General features: G+C 35.5%; 1 protein-coding gene across 5 annotated transcripts in view; it reads left to right on the top strand.

The window, feature by feature from the left end:
- Positions 1 to 71: 71 nt before the first annotated feature.
- Positions 72 to 21,008, top strand: part of LOC132559180 (echinoderm microtubule-associated protein-like 2) — a 42,462-nt gene continuing 21,525 nt past the window's right edge. For 3 of the 5 annotated variants that reach the window (XM_060223797.1, XM_060223796.1, XM_060223794.1), the window contains exons 1-4: positions 82 to 138; positions 13,771 to 13,845; positions 17,914 to 18,063; positions 18,219 to 18,468. In XM_060223797.1, coding sequence (XP_060079780.1) covers positions 90 to 138; positions 13,771 to 13,845; positions 17,914 to 18,063; positions 18,219 to 18,468 — 524 coding nt within the window. In that variant the 5' untranslated portion in view covers positions 82 to 89. Of the gene's footprint in view, positions 139 to 6,779; positions 6,936 to 13,770; positions 13,846 to 17,913; positions 18,064 to 18,218; positions 18,469 to 21,008 lie in introns of all 5 variants that reach the window. The other 2 variants (XM_060223795.1, XM_060223798.1) reach the window with 2 other exon arrangements.

Here is a 21,008-nt window from a genome sequence, read left to right as displayed (position 1 = left end):
ATTTTTTCTCAATATTTAAGATCTTATTTTCGCATACGCTTCAAACTCAATGACGTTTTACACATCTCATGCCCGGATCCACTTTACACATGTACGAGATGGAAGATGCCTCACTAATATCTATATCTAGTGGTGTTGGTATGTATTAACACGCATGACAACTAATGCACTAACGTTTAACGATGTTGAAAATCAATACTTTGCATATAATTGTCTCTAACCTGAAGTTACCGTGATGCTTTTAGCCGAGGGGTTGTTGTACCGGCCGGTCTCTATCGACCGATGGCGGCGATCTCTCACTAAATAACGATGCGGTTAATCGTTACAAATGGAACCTGTCTTCAATTCATAACCGTGTTATTATATTTCTTGAAATGATGCTACAGAATGGCCAGACACCGATGGAGTAAATTTGCACAAAGACAAGAACAAAAACGCTTAAACATTTGATAGAGATTCAATATACGCGTAGTTGTTAATTATTTCATACTACAGAACATTCGTAAATGTAAGCATTTAGACATATCAGGGACGTATAATACAGTCACTGGCCATATATATTGATATCTTCTTTGTTGGTCTTTCATAAAGAGAACTGATGACTAGCCAACTTCAGCAGATTTTAAACAGTTAAACACAAAATTCTGATTTTCAAAGTGTTTATTCTCCCACGCTTCTGCTCATTAAAAAATAGGGGATATTTCATGGTTTCCCATTAATGTGTAGTATCATAAAAAATATGTTTCATTTGCATGGCAGAATACATTCATATACAATATTTAATGGGAAATCATTATTTTTTATTCTATATAATGAAAAATAAAGTATGTAAATGAAGTTAGAAAAATATTAGAACATTCTTTGATGTCAAATAGTTTGATGTTATGCATGTCAACAAGACAACAGCATTTTGAATTGGCTACTTTATTTGGTCTGGTAAGAATCAATTATAAAACTTACTATGTACCAAATAAGAGAAAACCAAAAATATATACAGGAAAAAATTGATGGAAAACCAGCTTATTTAATCTTTGTTTCCTTAAAATCTAACCATGACATTGTCAAATTTCAATGCAATGATAAGAAAGCAACATCAGTCAAAACTACTAGTTACATCACCATGGGGAAAAGTAACATTATATAATCTTTAGCGATGACACAAGATTTCAATGGATATATTTCACTGGATAATATGTAATACAATTATTTATAAAAATGATGAATTCCTTTATCAAAGAGTATTTCAAGGCAAACTAGAAAATGTGGAATATATGAAAAGAATATTTTTAATGCCCCACAGAATGAGTTCAGTGCACAGGTTGTCAATAAATACCTACATAAATGTTTGGAGACATATTTTACAGTTTCAATGGAATATAAAGCTGATGTCACTCAGGTTAAGAGTATAGTTGCTTTTTCATATTTTCTTTAGGTTATATTATATCTACTTTAGGTTTTTAATGACTGGATTCTAGTGGTGCAGTGGACTACATGTACAGTGATATATAAGTTATGGTAAAAAAAATAAAATTTGGATGTTTTTTGTATACTCATAACTTTATTTGATTAATTTCTTCTAAATGCATTTAAAAATGTTCAGTGAGTCACACATTCTGCTTGCTGTAAAGTGAGCACCAGATTTGTTATTATAATGTCTCTAATTGATTTATCTTTGATTTATTCTGTTCAAGAAATAATATCACTGCTTAATGTTTCTTCTACTTATACTTAAATTATTATATACTTACCAGGGTAACTCTGAATTGAATAACTTTTAACATATTATATTATCATCTACATGTATAATGTATTATCTATATAATATATATACATTATTATTTATAAAACTACCCTCATAACATACTAGGTATTTACCCATTCTCCCTGCATGTTACTAATTATAGGAGATTGCTGTACAGAAGCTAGAATATGTATACATTTAATTGTTATATTGATGTAGCCAGCTAAAAAGTATGTTATTGTATGAAGCTTGCTCGTTTGTAAACCGATATATACCAGCTGTGTGTCTCTTGTCACACATGTTAAATGTGAACAAGCAATCAATCTAGGTTGAGACAACTGCAAGAAATTAGATATTAATTTTCTTAGGTATAATGTATTCTTTGTTTTTAGGGAAGTTTTTAATTCAACAGATGCTGATATCATGATACAGTATTTCTGTTGATATAGTGATGGCAGTATTTTGTCTTACATCGATAATTTGTGATATGTGATACTGTGCTGACAAGATAAAGCAATACTTGTGTAGGTTCTGATACTGTATTATCAACTGTGATACAACATATTATGTTTTGTTGATAACCAGTATCCTGATGTGATACGATGATACAGCATTGGGTTGATAATTGATATACAGAGCTGATGTGACAGTGATACAGCAGTGAGTTGATACTGTGGTATAATCTGCTGATGAGACAGAGTGATACAGCATTGAGTTGATACTGTGGAATAATATGCTGTGTAATAGAGTGATACAGCATTGAGTTGATTCTGTGGTATAATCTGCTGATGAGACAGAGTGATGCAGCATTGCGTTGATACTGTGGTATAATCTGCTGTGTAATAGAGTGATACAGCATTGAGCTGTTACAGTGGTATGATCTGCTGATGAGACCGAGTGATACAGCATTGAGTTGATACTGTGGAATAATATGCTGTGTAATAGAGTGATACAGCATTGAGTTGATTCTGTGGAATAATATGCTGTGTAATAGAGTGATACAGCATTGAGTTGATTCTGTGGTATAATCTGCTGATGAGACAGAGTGATGCAGCATTGCGTTGATACTGTGGTATAATCTGCTGTGTAATAGAGTGATACAGCATTGAGCTGTTACAGTGGTATGATCTGCTGATGAGACCGAGTGATACAGCATTGAGTTGATACTGTGGTATAATATGCTGTGTGATAGAGTGATACAGCATTGAGTTGATACTGTGGTATAATATTCTGTGTGAAAGAGTGATACAGCATTGAGTTGATACTGTGGTATAATCTGCTGTGTGACAGTGATACATCATTGAGTTGATACTGTGGTATAATCTGCTGATGAGACAGAGTGATACAGCATTGAGTTGATACTGTGGAATAATATGCTGTGTAATAGAGTGATACAGCATTGAGTTGATTCTGTGGTATAATCTGCTGATGAGACAGAGTGATGCAGCATTGCGTTGATACTGTGGTATAATCTGCTGTGTAATAGAGTGATACAGCATTGAGCTGTTACAGTGGTATGATCTGCTGATGAGACCGAGTGATACAGCATTGAGTTGATACTGTGGTATAATATGCTGTGTGATAGAGTGATACAGCATTGAGTTGATACTGTGGTATAATATTCTGTGTGAAAGAGTGATACAGCATTGAGTTGATACTGTGGTATAATCTGCTGTGTGACAGTGATACATCATTGAGTTGATACTGTGGTATAATCTGCTGATGAGACCGAGTGATACAGCATTGAGTTGATACTGTGGTATAATATGCTGTGTGATAGAGGGATACAGCATTGAGTTGATACTGTGGTATAATATGCTGTGTGATAGAGTGATACAGCATTGAGCTGTTACAGTGGTATGATCTGCTGATGTGACAGTGATACAGCATTGAGTTGATACTGTGGTATAATCTGCTGATGAGACAGAGTGATACAGCATTGAGTTGATACTGTAGTATAATCTGCTGTGTAATAGAGTGATACAGCATTGAGTTGATACTGTGGTATAATATGCTGTGTTTTAGAGTCATATAGCATTGAGTTGATAATGTGGTATAATATTCTGTGTGATAGAGTGGTACAGCATTGAGTTGATACTGTGGTATAATATGCTGTGTTTTAGAGTGATACAGCATTGAGTTGATACTGTGGTATGATCTGCTGTGTTTTAGTCATATAGCATTGAGTTGCAGGGCTCTCACACCCCATTTTGGGACTGGGGCCCGGGGCCCTTAGAATTGGGGAAAAAAATGGTGTTTTTCTTAGAATTGGGGAAAACTGGGGGTCAAAACTGGGGGGAAAAAAGATACTATTTGGCATTGGGAATATTTGGCCCCAAACCTGGCAGATCGAGAGCACTGAGTTGATACTGTGGTATAATATGCTGTGTGACAGTGATACAGCATTGAGTTGATACTGTGGTATAATATGCTGTGTGATAGAGGGATACAGCATTGAGTTGATACTGTGGTATAATATGCTGTGTGATAGAGTGATACAGCATTGAGTTGTGACGTTGGTATGATCTGCTGATGTGACAGTGATACAGCATTGAGTTGATACTTTGGTATAATCTGCTGTGTGACAGAGTGACATAGCATTGAATTGATACTGTTATACACTATTCTGTCGTGATAATTATAAATGTTTATTATGTCCTAATACATAGTGTGTTATATTGTGTGCTGATGTGATACAGCATTGTGTAGTGATATAGTAGTTGTGTAAGAAGTATACTACAATGCAGTTATCGCTGTTTTGATTTTCAGCAGTCTTGTCTTGTTGCTCTGTATTTGTCTACTGTGATAAATCCTTGATTAGCTGTCAGCCAGTATCTTTTAACACTTTGCTGTGTTGATAAGAGGTTACAGCTGTCTGTAATATTAGATATTAAATAAACAGAGGTAGGAATGCCAAGTGGTATATAGTGATACAGTTATATCTATATTAAATCTATGACTAAATCTCTAGTACAGGTTTTGTCAGGTACCACCAGTGGGTAAGTCAGGTTAAGGTATGAAAAATAACACAAAAACGGTATCTGAAGTTGCTTGTTTTCCTAAATGAATCTTGACATGACTAGACAGCTCATGAATACAGTTGGTAGCATCTTCCTGTAGATTTTCTCGGACCTCATCTCAAACTCAGGGTTGAGTAGATCTCATCTTCAATTATCAATTGGTGCAGTTCCAAAACTTTTTGTTACAATACTTCTTTAATTGACTTGGCAAGACAGTGTAATATGTGGCGAGGTAAAGATGAGGTTATGAGCAGACAAGATACAGTGATGGTTAAAAATCACTTTACCTTATCAACTAATTATTGACTAATTGGTAGCAATTTTATATTTCTGGGTAACTTATCGTGAATTAGCAATCCATCTAATTCATTTGAATGTTGGAAAATTAGAAATAAAAAAATATATCTGTTGGGGACCCCACATTTATTGTTGCATTTGAAGCAGATTCCATTTCAGTGAGTACTATAGAAACTTTTGAATCATATTGTCTTAAGTTGGTTAAAGTGGACAATTGTTCTGAAGCAAGACATTAAACATTACATGAATCACTAGTAATATAATGACTAATAACCTAAATAAAGTCCCACTACTCCCTGTGTAGTGTAGGAGGACTTGCATGAGTTGAATGTACCAAGTAGTGTAGATGATATATCCCAGTCAAGAGAAATGTAAAATAGAAATACAGAAAAGAGGAAACATTTAAGATGAAAAAGTTTTGTAGAGCAATTTTGCAATAGGTTAGGTTTTGCTAAAGTATCCAAATCAGCTTCATATATTATAGATATGAATTAAGAAAAGAAGGTTGTTGCAAAAGCCTGAAAATATGCAAGGAGCTAAATAAAATGGATGCATAAGTCAGAAATAAGTTTGATTTAAAACAATTGCAGACATTTCCAAAACTGTCATCGTTTGTAGAATGCATCAATTTTATCATGGGAAACTTGAATATACAAATTAGCTTAATGTCTATCCAGATTATAATTACATTTAGTAGAGTATTAGAAGTCATGAGGAAGACTAATAGGATTGGTTTGTACATGTAATTTAATACTGATGAAGCCTGTCAAGTCTAATCTGCCTAACAGAGATAGAGACACCCCATCTACCTGTCAACGATCAATGTTCTATTGATTATTATGTACACAAAATATACAACAATTGACTGTGACCAAACAGTGTTAAAATTTTAATGATTTTTATTTGAGCTTGTATAACATCTGGGGCCACATTTTGTTGTTCATAAGTTGTTATTATAAAGAAGAAATAAGTCTGAATTAATTCTTTAGATTATTTGTATAAAGAGAACTTTGGTGTTTGCAATTTGAAATTTAAGTAGGTGGGAGGGAGTGTTGCAGAATTTTAAAAAAAATCATTTAACAATATAAACTTTAATGTTAAGTGCAATATAATTATTCTCTGATTAATCTTAACTGGATCTGGGATTCAAAAACAGTCTGTTTGTTAACTTTGTTGATTTGATTTAGTAATACTAAACATAAAAGTTTTCATGCACATTCTGAAAGTGTGGTGTTATTCAGCATGTGTGTCATTGTGTTCGGGACTGGCCATATGTATGTGTAGTGTTGTACACAGTATTGGAGACAGAAAAAAAAGAAGATATATGACATTCCTTATCTGTTTGGTATGGTGTGGACATTATCTGAGACAAGTGGCATAAAGCTGTCTGATCAGGGTTAAAGTAGGTTAAAGTGTTGTGTGGGGTGTATTGTGTGAATGGCTGGAGAGGCATGAGTAGGGCCAGTCGCTAACATACACATACCTATATATACATACTGTATAAACATTAGTCATGTAGTACCACTTCTTTGTGTACTAGCTTTGTTTGAATTGCACATTATTTATATTATAAAGTTTATTCATAACAAAACACCATAATTCCCATAATTTTGACCCTAATTCTGCTTTCACCTAATAACTCACATGTGAGGTATGCACACTGTATATGTTTGGCTGGTTTCACGGTTCACATACTACAGTGTTACTAATGTTATCTTCAGTAACAGTGAATGCACTCAACTGACCTTGACCTTGTTGGAAGCTAGAAGTTTTCCTGACTAAATTTAAACCTTAGTAGTAGCGGCAGCAGCAGAAGAATAGGCGTGGCATTTCTGTGTGCATAGGAGTCATGGATGGGGACGTGCCCAAGACTAAAGGTAGGTAACCTTGGCCAGTCCCCTGGGTGGGGCTCTGGATTTAAGCAGAGATCAGGGCTAGGGCTACAGGTAGGAACATATACAGGGTCCCAGGCCGGCAAACTTATCTGTCATGTATACCCGTGCATTAGATTTAAATTAAAAACACTTTATTTCAAGTTGAAGCATGCCTGAAAGCAAATAATACAATGGCCCGGCAAAAAGCAATGAAAGTTTAGTATGTGATGAATGAGTTGTTGAACATTATAAGATTATCTAACATGCAGCTTTTGATGAATATTCTGACTTTAGATTTGAATGTTTTTAGCTCTTTTCAGAACATTAAGTTGATAAGGTATGTTGTGTACACTACAATTGACAAAGGTGAGATTTGTCAACATACCTACTACAGTATGAGACCTGTCAGTAGATGTCTATGTACTACTGTGTAATGGGTGACAATGTAATGTCTTGTTTACTGTAGGTATATCTGTCAAGATAATGGTCCAACTACTCGGTGTTTTGGTTAAATAGTGAATTGTTTATCAAGGTGAAATGCTTAGTTGAGAACCTATCCCTCGCTTGGCATTCAAACACTAAAATAAACACAGTTTACTACATCACCACTGTTCATGTGTCGACAGACTGAGTACACTCATTAGAATGTGTAGAGTATTCAGCTTTAAGCAAATACAATGTAAATACCAAACAGAAAGTAGAAGGAAGAAACAGAATGGAGGTTTTGATTTATTTATTAATTCCAAACACATAGGTCATGTAGCAGTAAGAAAATGGTGAAAAACAAGGATATCATAGAAATAGATCTGCAGAAATCAAGGTCTAGCAACGAAAAAAATAAATGAAGGTTATTTGGGAAGCACACGAGAAAACTACATTTTAACATATAAACTTTATAGTATATCAGTAACTGCAATTCTACCAAATAATTGTTCAGAAATAGAAATGTCCAACACCAATTATTCTCTTGATTTAGTTCTAAGTACAAATTTGTTGAAACGGTCAGAGCAGCTGTTTTTTAACAATCAAATGCTTATACTGTGACCAATGCTATAAGTTTTGGTGATTCAAATAAATTTTAATAACATTATCAGTTTAATTGATACTTGCAAAAATCTCATAACATTTAATAAAGGGACAACATTATAGTGCCATCTCATTGAAATGTCATAAACTGGACACAGTAGTGATCCCCCCACTCAGTAATGTTATACTGACAACAGGCCAATGAGTCTTTGTTGCCACCTATTAAAATCTGAACCAAATAAACTAAATTCTGCAGTTGGTAAAAGTACATAATGTAATTAATTTTGGTTACTTTTTATTACCAAGTAGAGAACACAAAAATGAAAATTCTCTTTCTGCAGGGGGTTAAATATTGTGTGCCTCATATAAGCGTGTGTCTGGTAATAGAATAATATTCAATATAAATATTATTCCTTGAGTATCTGACCTGAAAGGTTTGTGCCATGAGTTAAGGAGTAATACTTTGGTTATGATCATCCTATTAAACTAGTTCCAAATTCAAAATCTTTCAGTTATATGAGTGAATAAGAAATACATTTCTATATATATAATTGAAATGATATGGTAATTAAGATATTGGTGAATTTCATGTCTTTTTCACACACAGTTTTGTTTATTATTGGTAACATTTATCATTATACTTTAAAAATGAAAAGTTGATATTGAGTTTGAGATTGAAATTGTTAATGAAAAAGTTAAAATTAAGATTTCATATTAGGAAAGTGTGTATTTAACTGGTAAACACAGTAAATGGTTATGCATCATTCAGACTAGTATAGGTGAACAAGCTCTGAATATTCATCACCTTGGTTACAGGACTATGTAAAGGAAATTTTAGGTTATGTTGCTTAGGATACACCACAACTTTTCAAGTTTTTCTAATAAAATGATTAATGTAGACTTATAGTGGGGTGTTCCCATCATGAGTCATTTCGAGGCTTTCATAGCCGAGAAAAAAATCCTTACAATTTTTAGATTTCATTATTTGTGCTGAAGTCTTCCATTTAAGGGTAACATGGCAATTGCAAACATTACACAAAACCGGTATACTACAATGGCTTCATTCTTTCAGGATGCATAATGTCACATTTCATGAGAAACCTTAGATTTTCAAAGGTTATGAGGTTCCTTTACCTTATTTCAGCAATATACACTGTATGTATAAATATTGGATTGTAATGCTGAGCACATAAGATTAAAATACATAATGTATATAATGTGTAATTGTGCACTACTTTACATGTCTGATTAACAGAAGGTCAGATTTGTTCTACATATTTAAATCTTTTCTAGGCTGGTGAACACAACTTGTGCTTAATCATATTTTCATCTATTAGGGCCATTTGTGTGGCTGCTGAACAAACCCTGGCCACATAGTGAATACTGTTAGAAACCACTTCTGGAGGTGTGGATCTTAATCTGCAGTTCTCCCTATCTGGGTCAGCATCCAGTTTCCTGGACACCTTAATACATATATAACATAATTATGCCTGATCAGGGAAACATGTATTTATTACACACTGCATCTGAGGTAAATTGTTGTACAGACAAGCAATCTGAACTCATGCCCACTACCCACCTACTATACACCCTCTACTACCAAAAGAGCTGGCTACTGTTTACACATTTTGTGAATATATATATTTTGTTATATTTCTGGCAATGAAATGTCTGAAATCATCATTTTGATTTTTAAAAGAAAACCCCAAAACTGCTGTGCTGTTATGACTGTGGTACCAAACAATAGAACAGTGCATTCTTTTTACTACAATGACATCCTCCTTTTTTTATCAACACTAAGGTATTGCTGTCCCCTGTCACTTTCCCATCTCAAAACTCAGTTTTTGGAGTGAGTTATTGAAGTGCTTCCTCCATATGTACTGGTATGCTTCTTACAGCCTTTCTATTTGGCATATACCATTTGTATTCTAATATCTGTGGCTGGGAAGCATACTGTTCAGCTGAATTTGTGTCATTTCAGTCACTTACACACCACTGTTATGGAAATAGAAGACTAGACTGGAAAACGGCAAATGTTGACAGCTTTGATTAACACATATACATATGTATGCTACCAACAAGGAATTTTGTCTCTTTGAAGTCTTTAGTTAATTATAGATCAAGCCATGATCTGAAGTGGAGGCTGTAATGGTAGGTTTATAGCTGTAGTAGTAGGGACAATTTGGAGCTTTTACAGGAATATGTAGCTATTAACTTAAGGACAGCTCGGGATCTACTCCGGTCTGTCACACTCTTCCTAAACATACCACACTTACTAATCATACACATCTAAAATGCTAAGTAAATATACTGCCTGATTCATATTGTTAAAAACTTCAACTTTGAAAGGATCTAAATAGGCAGTTGATAGAATCTTAAGAGTTGATACAAGTGCGACATGTCCACAAGCTGTTTTAAACCTTTTAGAGAAGGAAATCAACATTCTTGATGCTGACAGTGATAAGTGTTTATGAGTCATACAAGGTTTACCACAACAGGACTGTGTCATTTCCATTCAAGCCCTGCACAATGTTCCGTTCATGATTCCAATATCAGGCAATCAACAGGAAGATAAATATAACCCAAAAAGTAAACCAAGGACTCCAGAAATCGCTGTGTCACAGCACCTACCATAGATATAACCCCAAAAGTAAACCAGGGACTCCAGAAACGGCTGTGTCACAGCACCTACCATAAATATAACACCAAAAGTAAACCAGGGACTCCAGAAACTGCTGTGTCACAGCACTTACCATAAATATAACCCCAAAAGTAAACCAAGGACTCCAGAAACTGCTGTGTTTGTGTCACAGCACCTACCATAGATCTAACCCCAAAAGTAAACCAGGGACTCCAGAAACGGCTGTGTTTGTGTCACAGCACCTACCATAGATATAACCCCAAAAGTAAACCAGGGACTCCAGAAACTGCTGTGTTTGTGTCACAGCACCTACCATAGATATAACCCCAAAAGTAAACCAGGGACTCCAGAAACTGCTGTGTTTGTGTCACAGCACCTACCATAGATATAACCCAAAAAGTAAACCAGGGACTCCAGAAACTGCTGTGTTTGTGTCACAGCACCTACCATAGATCTAACCCCAAAAGTAAACCAGGGACTCCAGAAACTGCTGTTTGTGTCACAGCACCTACCATAGATCTAACCCCAAAAGTAAACCAGGGACTCCAGAAACTGCTGTTTGTGTCACAGCACCTACCATAGATCTAACCCCAAAAGTAAACCAGGGACTCCAGAAACTGCTGTGTTTGTGTCACAGCACCTACCATAGATCTAACCCCAAAAGTAAACCAGGGACTCCAGAAACTGCTGTGTTTGTGTCACAGCACCTACCATAGCCCACCCATGTGTATTGCAGTTCAGTGAAAGTGTGAATAAATACAATTTTATTGTCCTACAATAAGCCCATCCTGAAGTTTGAATCAAAGTTTTCATTAAGGCCCCAGACTTTTTGCAAGATAAATAAGGTGTATTGGAAACCAAGTCACAAGGATTTGTCAGATATTTTCTATATATCTTGACCCTGTCTACATTACTTGGATATATTTGTCTAGTCAATTCTGTTACGTAGTACTGAATCAATTCAAAACTAGACTGGTATGTTACAGATTGCAAAAGGAAGGTTAGCAATGCTTTGTTTGACATAGCTGGTGGCTACCTCATTGATTGGGGTAGATTGTCTTGCCTAAGAACACAAATGACAGGATGGTTCATGTTCTCTGCCCGTTGTTCAAGCAAGTGATCAAACCACACTCCTTGGATCTTTCTTCAGATCTGATACTCTGTTGACTGATAGATCAAAGCACCTGGTTAGGATCTGATACTCTGCTGACTGATAGATCAAGGCACCTGGTTAGGATCTGATGCTCTGCTGACTGATAGATCAAGGCACCTGGTTAGGGTCTGATGCTCTGCTGACTGATAGATCAAGGCACCTGGTTAGGGTCTGATGCTCTGCTGACTGATAGATCAAGGCACCTGGTTAAGGTCTGATAGATAGATCAAGGCACCTGGTTAGTTATGGCAAATATGATAACATGATCAGTATCAAGGAATATGGTTGTGAGGTGGCAGTGTTAGAAAAAACATATGATGTCAGTCTGATAGTGACATAAATTTTGGCTGTTAAAATTCTGAAGGATACAACTGAAAGCAATATTTAGTTTTTTTCCCCTTGGATTCTTGCTACTCACTATATATATATATGAAATTCAGAATATGGACTTCAAACATGTTCAAATTAGCAGTTAGCTCCACAGATTGGGATGGTTCTTTTTATAAAATGATATCAGCTAGCCTTTATTGAGTCCACCTTACTTTCACCCTTGTCGTTAGCACAAAATAACACTTCATTTCACCACTATGTCGACAATAGCCTCCACAGCATTTTTTATCGATCACAAAGGAACAATTCAGTGTCCAACTTGTCACTATAAAATTGTTTGACACAAGGGAACACTTATTTTCTGTTTTTTGTCACAATGATTTTTAGCCAAAAGAATGATGATTAGTTGCCACCTCTTGACACTACAATGTTTGTTTTTCCCCCAGAGAGTTCTTTAATCTCCCATCTTGTTGTTCTGGGTAAAATAAAGGACTGGACTATTCCAGAAATTTTGTAGGGTTGATATACTAATCTTACCCCTGTAGTTCAGTGCTAAATACAGCACTGACATTCTGGCACATCCAGAGGATGAATAACATGCATTGTAGCCTAACCTACATGCTATTGCTGTAATGTCCATTGTTGTATTTAGGAGTAAATCAATACCAGACAAGGTACGAGACAGGACATAAAAAATCCACCATTGTCCATTAACATTTCTGTGATTAGGTAATGGTTACAATCAACATATTTATTCCTATTGTTAATAACTTATGAAGATCCTGGTATGGTGCATTATTCTAAGATTTCCTTGTTCGGAAAGTTTCTAATGAATATTGATGACATCTCCAAGTACATAGCCCTTATATGCTTTTTATTAATTATTACTTTTTTTTATCTGTAATCTAGGGATAGAGAAGGTTAGAAAAATGTGTTTTATTTTATGATGTAGGTCATGATTTTAGACCTGCAGTTATTTTGATTCTTAAATGCATGTTGTTGATCAGCAAAAATAGCCATTTTAGACATAACTCTTAACAGTACCTGGATGATAGATTGCTTATATCCAGTGGTTGTCTCTCTTTCCACATAAATATTTACCTATATCTAAAAGAAGATTGTAAAAAATCAGCCTGTCCTCAGTCATTATTTACAGGTTTTCATGTGTAGTATTGGATAGAAAACAACAAGACACTGAGATAGAGGATACCTGCTTATACATTTACCAAATAACAGGTAGCACCTACCTGATGTCCATGTCTTAGTTATCTCCCTTCCATCATAGCTTCAGAAGAATATTGGTCTGTTGCCATTTTTTCACTCAGTACACACAAAGTTTTAAATTAATATGATTAAACGCTGATCAGCATTACAGAAGATATACTCCTTTATAGAGGTGTCATACATACACACATATCCAGATAATGTACCTGTGTTTAGTTTCAATTTCAAAACTACTCAGTATGACTTGTGGCCTACTGGAATGGCACTTGGCTAAGTTAAATTTGAACCAAATGACAGGTCAGGGTTGTGCTTGGTTTTTTGTGTGATACCTCCTCCCAGGCCTTTCTGGTTGATGTAAGTCTGCAAATGGCAGACACCAAAGGTCTAACTGAGGGAAAATTTTAGGAATGGATGGACAAATTTTGTTGTTCCTGTAAGTAATAGAGATTGGTTTGCCACCGTAGAGAATGGGACCCCTCAGGACCCCTGTGCGGGACTGGCCCCTAAGAAGGAGCTGCGGTTTGCCCTTGACATGACGGGTAAGAGAATGTTCAGCATGATGTTGGATGTTACACTGCATGCCTGTGGTTCGACCAGCAGCTCAGCCTGATTATAGCTTGCTGCCATCCATGTAATTTCCGACACATTAAAGTATCACTTCTTATTAATGAATTTATCTATCACATTTCACTGTTACTTCGTAGGTCATCACATCACTGTTGACAATCTTATTTTTTTTTTACGAAGATTTCACATCACATTCTCAACATATATCCTCATCTTTCTTCTCAGCATCTGTCCACATTAGTCTCAGCTGTAGGTTAGTGACAGCATGACTGGTATAGCCTTTTCTCTTAATCAGTAATTATATTGCTGGTTTACTTCATTCACTTAGGTGACATCCCAGATCATGTTCTTATGTGATAGTCTACTGCTGCAGATCCAGACATTTTCTATCCCTTCATAGTCAGAACTTACAGATATTTTTGTTTTAAATCACTATTGGGTATGTTATCTGGATTTTGACAAGCACAAAATAAGTAATATTGAGTGGGATGTCAGCAAATATAGGGTTGAAAGTCAATATATTGAGTGGGATATCAGCAAATATAGAGTTGAAAGTCAATATATTGAGTGGGATGTCAGCAAATATAGGGTTGAAAGTCAATATATTGAGTGGGATGTCAGCAAATATAGGGTTGAATGTCAACATATTGAGGGTTGAATGTCAATATATTGAGGGTTGAATGTCAGCATATTGCGGGATGAAAATCAATATATCGAGGGATGGATGTCAGCATATTGAGGGTTGAATGTCAGCATATTGTCGGATGAAAGTCAATATATTGAGGGATGGATGTCAGCATATTGAGGGTTGAATGTCAGCATATTTTGGGATGAAAGTCAATATATTGAGGGATGGATGTCAGCATATTGAGGGTTGAATGTCAGAATATTGAGATTGAAAGTCAATATATTGAGGTATAGATGTCGGCCTATTGAGGGTTGAAAGTCAATAAATTGAGGGATGGATGTCAGCCTATTGAGGGGTGGATGTCAGCCTATTGTTGGATGGATGTCAGCCTATTGAGGGGTGGATATCAGCTTTATTGCATTTTGAAATTGATATTGTTATTTAATGCATTGACATGTATTCAGATCTTACAGCTGGTTCTGTTGCATTTTGATTCTCGAACACAAAAAGTGCTACATTGTATAAAAGTAATATCACAAGTATATTGATTGGTAGTTAGAAAAATGCCAGTACCATGTATGACACGTAATGAAAGCAAAGAATTGGAAAAAGAGCAGCACTAGGTATAACGTCATTGTAGTAAACAAGGAGCAGTACTAGGTATAACGTCAGTGTAGTAAACAAGGAACAGTACTAGGTATAACGTCAGTGTAGTAAACAAGGAACAGTACTAGGTATGACGTCAGTGTAGTAAACAAGGAACAGTACTAGGTATAACGTCATTGTAGTAAACAAGGAGCAGTACTAGGTATAACGTCGGTGTTGTAAACAGGGAGCAGTACTAGGTATAACGTCAGTGTAGTAAACAAGTAGCAGTACTAGGTATAACGTCGGTGTTGTAAACAAGGAACAGTATGAGGTATAACGTCGGTGTAGTAAACAAGGAGCAGTACTAGGTATAACGTCAGTGTTGTAAACAAGGAGTAGCACTAGGTATAACGTCAGTGTAGTAAACAAGGAACAGTACTAGGTATAACGTCGGTGTTGTAAACAAGGAACAGTACTAGGTATAACGTCGGTGTAGTAAACAAGGAACAGTACTAGGTATAACGTCGGTGTTGTAAACAAGGAACAGTACTAGGTATAACGTCGGTGTAGTAAACAAGGAACAGTACTAGGTATAACGTCAGTGTAGTAAACAAGGAACAGTACTAGGTATAACGTCGGTGTTGTAAACAAGGAACAGTACTAGGTATAACGTCAGTGTAGTAAACAAGGAACAGTACTAGGTATAACGTCGGTGTTGTAAACAAGGAGCAGTACTAGGTATAACGTCGGTGTTGTAAACAAGGAACAGTACTAGGTATAACGTCGGTGTAGTAAACAAGGAGCAGTACTAGGTATAACGTCGGTGTTGTAAACAAGGAACAGTATGAGGTATAACGTCGGTGTAGTAAACAAGGAGCAGTACTAGGTATAACGTCGGTGTTGTAAACAAGGAACAGTATGAGGTATAACGTCGGTGTAGTAAACAAGGAGCAGTACTAGGTATAACGTCAGTGTTGTAAACAAGGAGCAGTACTAGGTATAACGTCAGTGTTGTAAACAAGGAGTAGCACTAGGTATAACGTCAGTGTTGTAAACAAGGAACAGTATGAGGTATAACGTCAGTGTTGTAAACAAGGAGTAGCACTAGGTATAACGTCAGTGTTGTAAACAAGGAGCAGTACTAGGTATAACGTCGGTGTTGTAAACAAGGAACAGTATGAGGTATAAAGTCAGTGTTGTAAACAAGGAACAGTACTAGGTATAACGTCGGTGTTGTAAACAAGGAGCAGTACTAGGTATAACATCAGTGTTGTAAACAAGGAGTAGTTCTAGGTATAACGTCAGTGTTGTAAACAAGGAGCAGTACTAGGTATAACGTCATTGTAGTAAACAAGGAGCAGTACTAGGTATAACGTCAGTGTAGTAAACAAGGAGCAGTACTAGGTATAACGTCGGTGTTGTAAACAAGGAACAGTACTAGGTATAACGTCGGTGTTGTAAACAAGGAGCAGTACTAGGTATAACGTCAGTGTAGTAAACAAGGAGCAGTACTAGGTATAACGTCGGTGTTGTAAACAAAGAACAGTACTAGGTATAACGTCAGTGTTGTAAACAAGGAGCAGTACTAGGTATAACGTCAGTGTAGTAAACAAGGAGCAGTACTAGGTATAACGTCGGTGTTGTAAACAAGGAACAGTTTGAGGTATAACGTCGGTGTAGTAAACAAGGAATAGTATGAGGTATAACGTCGGTGTAGTAAACAAGGAACAGTATGAGGTATAATGTATAAAGTATAAAGAGTATTTTTGATGTAGAATCCGAAGTATACACCTGTATATGGTGCATTTTTCCTGTTGGGATTCAAAAGACAGTATTTGCTTGGCCAAAAGACAGTATTTGCTTGGCAGATAGGGTCATTTATATACATGTTTGTTGGCATGTTGATGCTATTGTCTGCCCTTGCTGGCATCTTTTACTCCCCAGTATGACGAGTCAATACCCACTCTGCATGGGAAACTTGCTTAAAACTACCAGTATATTAGGTACTTAATGTATGTTTTATAAACAAAGACTACAACTCTGCATATGTTGATAGCTTATCATGAAGCTCTTATTTTTTTCTAATAATGCGAAGAGAATGTAATAATACATTCATATATTGAAACAACTAAGTCACAGTTAGTTAGCAACACTGCTAACATGATTTCTGTACATTGGATATGTTGTGTGAAACCCGATATGTTGTAAACCTTAAACCCACAACATCACATAAAATTTGAAAGGTCAAATTATATTGTAATTTGATCCCAGGCTTTTTCTGAACCTTTTTGATGAATTCAATCCATGCTATAGATGTATTGAAATATTACATCAATGTGTCACATAGTGTTCTAGGTAAAACAGAGAGTTCTTCATATTATGCTGCAAAATCGTATATTTTCGTGTGTTTAAATTTTTCATGGTTTTTTCAAACAAAAACAAAAACCTAAGTAAAAAAATCTTTTTCAAAGGACACTTGATTTTGAAGATAATTATAGCAAGCACAATTAGTCTACTTTACTAATTCTAGCAAAAAAATTCAAATCAGACTTACCAATTAGTGGATAAATATACCTATGAAATCAACAAAAAAAACACCAATAAAAATTAATGATCATACAGTAGATGTGTGATAATCATGATCATAAGTTTAACACATTGGTTGAAGATCACATAGCTACAGCTGCTTGTTAGTTTCACATAATTTTGTAAATCCAATGGTACCTAATTGAGCCTTTGATGGGCTCTTGGTCCTAGCCTGGTAAGTGAAACTTAAAAGTATACAGACATTTGTGTGAGAGAACTCTGTACCGCTGTGTTATAGACGGTCTGCTGAGTCAGGACCATGAGGAACTCTGTGAGCGTGTGTCCTACCTTGAGAAAAAGGTACAGCAACAAGAGGATGAAATCATCTGTCTGAAGAGTGCTCTTGCTGATGTCATTCGCCGTCTTGGGCAGGCAGAGGCAGGCAGAGGTATGTACATAGTTAACAGGAAGCATATACAAAAATGAATTCTTAAAAATGAACTTGATAGTGAACCATAGAAAAGTGGTATTTCATCCAAATTATAAGTAAAAATTGCTGAAAAAAACAATTTTAAAAGCTTGAATTTCTGTTCTTGATCATAGCTCAAAACAGCATTTTGCCATCAAAGCCAGCCTTCCGTAGCAGCCCAAGAACAAAGTCTTCCAGTTCACATGCAACTCGTACTTCTAATCTCAGTGCATTGGATAATGCACATGTGACTCCAGCCCGCAGCAACACACCACCTGCCACCCGTAGCACCTCCTCACCACGACCTTCATCCTCATCCAGCCTTAGTAAGAAATGGTCTTCTATGTCCAACCAAAACAACATCAGTGGCCACTCTAATGTGAGGTGGGTTTTTTTATAATCCTATGTTGTACATGCCAACGTAAGATCTAACATTGTCCTGCTTCATTATGGAAACTTATCAGAGATTTTCTTTTCAGCAAAACCAAAATTAATAATTTGAATTTAATTCCACCAAGAAGTTTTTGTACAAAATATTCTTCTGTTGCATCAAATACCAGATTCAATTTAGATTCATAAAGCTTTCATTCATGTTGTTGAACATGTCAGCTGCTGCTATACATACTTCCATCATCGAAAATTTTTTTTTTTTAAAGTTTTCTTAATTTTTCTGCTTACAAAAAAACTTCAAGAGAGATTGCTTGCTATGGTCTCTGATTTGCATAGACATTTCCAAATTCTTTTCTAGAACATCTTCATGTACAGATCTTTGTTAGTTTTTCAATACCCCTGACATTCTTACTAGTGCAACGGCTGTTAGACCTATGTGTTTTTCTGGCTTGTTTCCATTGAAAGGAGCTGAAATTGAGTGTATCTATTTGGATCAAAATTCATATTTCTATTATTTTTTTTTTTCAATGTATTTTATCGATGAAATATATATACTCAAATACATTTTGGGGCTGTTTGAACTTGAACTGAAAGATTTTTTCTTTCTGTGTTGTATATTTAACTTATAATATCTGACTTTCATCTACAATTCTTTATCTTTTCCAACCGGAATCACAGTAATGCATTAGCTGGAGAAAAGATGAAGCTGTGAGATTCATACTTCAACAAATTAAACACAGTTTTATACCAATGTCGTGGTACAATATTTCAACCTCTGATTTCTTTGAACCACTCCAGGGATATATATATATACAAGGAGCAGAAATGTAGGAAATGATTGAAAACTTATATATGTAACAATTTTTTGATATGCGTCCCCTAGTCTTACCCAGATGCATGTTAGAAATCTGTCTTGTCTTACTTAGTTTTTTCCCCAAAACAGATTCTAAGTAATGAAGTGGGGTTTTTTTGTTTTCAGGTGTACAGTATATATAACCATGTTACCAATTCCAATTAGATTTTCTTTGCATTTAATATTCCTAAAATTCTGGATGCTTGTTTTGCAGTTCTGTTGGTGTAGGAATTATAATAACCATGAAATAATGTATATGTAGATTCCTGTTTGTTTTCTTTTCAGCTGCAAGGTTACTCCAGTATTAGTATGTGATTAAGACACACAACTCTTTGATTACATCAATCTGTAACTCACTAATGATTTTTTAGTCTGAGAGGAAGCCTTTTCTATTAATTAACTGGGCAATAATTAATTGACAGGATGGAAATCAATATGACTGCAGATGAAATTTGTGTGGCACTTTGGAGACACTGACCAGTGTTTTCTGTTGCCATGGTGACTCTGACCCTCATAAAGAAGGAAAGCTTTGCCTGTAAGAGCCATTGGCTATATCTGTATAATGTACCCCTAGCACCAGTTGTCATGGAAACTAATAACAAAACAATGTAAACTGTATTTGTATTGGTGCTTCATTTGTCTTTAATTGTTAATGTGTATGTCCATCAGTGTTAGGTCTACAACTTGTTCTCGATACGTTTTGTTAGATAACATGACCATTCCATCATATATATTTAATCAGGCTCATTTAAGAGAATGAAGCCACTACGGAGACTAATATTGATTCCAATTATGTATACATGTATATATAGCACCATGGTACACAGCCCTATCAGATCCACGTGTGAACCTGTTAACAAGGACCAGTTCTAAATGTCATCAACATTTATTCTTATAGTGCTTGTGTATCATGCAAACCCCACTGATACCCAATATGTTTAATGTAGTAGGGTATACATTGTATATGGCCATCCACAAGGAATAGAGCCAACAGAGTAGTCTGTTGTATATGGCTGAACATTGTTTCCCATTTCTTAGAACATCAGTACATCTCAGAGATTTAACCGTCAGACCTTTAGATGATAAAGAGAGAACTCAGGCCACTATGTGATGAGACATGATATTTATTATTCTAATACTAAACGTACCTGGACTTTTTTACAGTTTACTGGAAATAATTCGACAATCTTGAAAAACTACCACCCTTGCAGACAAGAAGTTTAACATGAAGACAAACTAATAGAAGATATTTTTAAGTATCTGTATTACACAATAAAGAAAGAGGTGGAATTCTTTAACTTATCTCCAGAATCAAGTAAATCCAGCTCAACGGTAACATTTTATTGACTGATAATATGCATCAGTTTGATGTGAAATCATTGGAGGTTAAATGCAGACTGTCTTTCATCAATATAAACTTCTTCCAAATTAAATAGCCATGTTTCCATAGTAACTTGGGCAACGTCCAAGGTAAGGACTGGCTTACATTTATATGGGTATAGTTATGGTCCATGATTTTCCATGAACTGAGGTAGGTAGATTCTTTATAAACAATATATTTTAAGACCCATATTAAGGTATAAAAGTATTCCCTACTTCACCCTGTTTAATTACTATACTTCATAGTCTTAAGAACAAGTTCTAAGCTTCTCATTAAGTTTGTAGTTTCTGATAATGTTGA

The sequence above is a fragment of the Ylistrum balloti genome, unplaced genomic scaffold, assembly GCF_031769215.1.
Source record: "Ylistrum balloti isolate Yb309-2 unplaced genomic scaffold, AGI_CSIRO_Ybal_v1 Utg370872, whole genome shotgun sequence".
NCBI lineage: Eukaryota > Metazoa > Mollusca > Bivalvia > Pectinida > Pectinidae > Ylistrum > Ylistrum balloti.
Note: the sequence above shows the minus strand (reverse complement) of the source record. Positions and strands in the feature narration are given on the sequence as shown.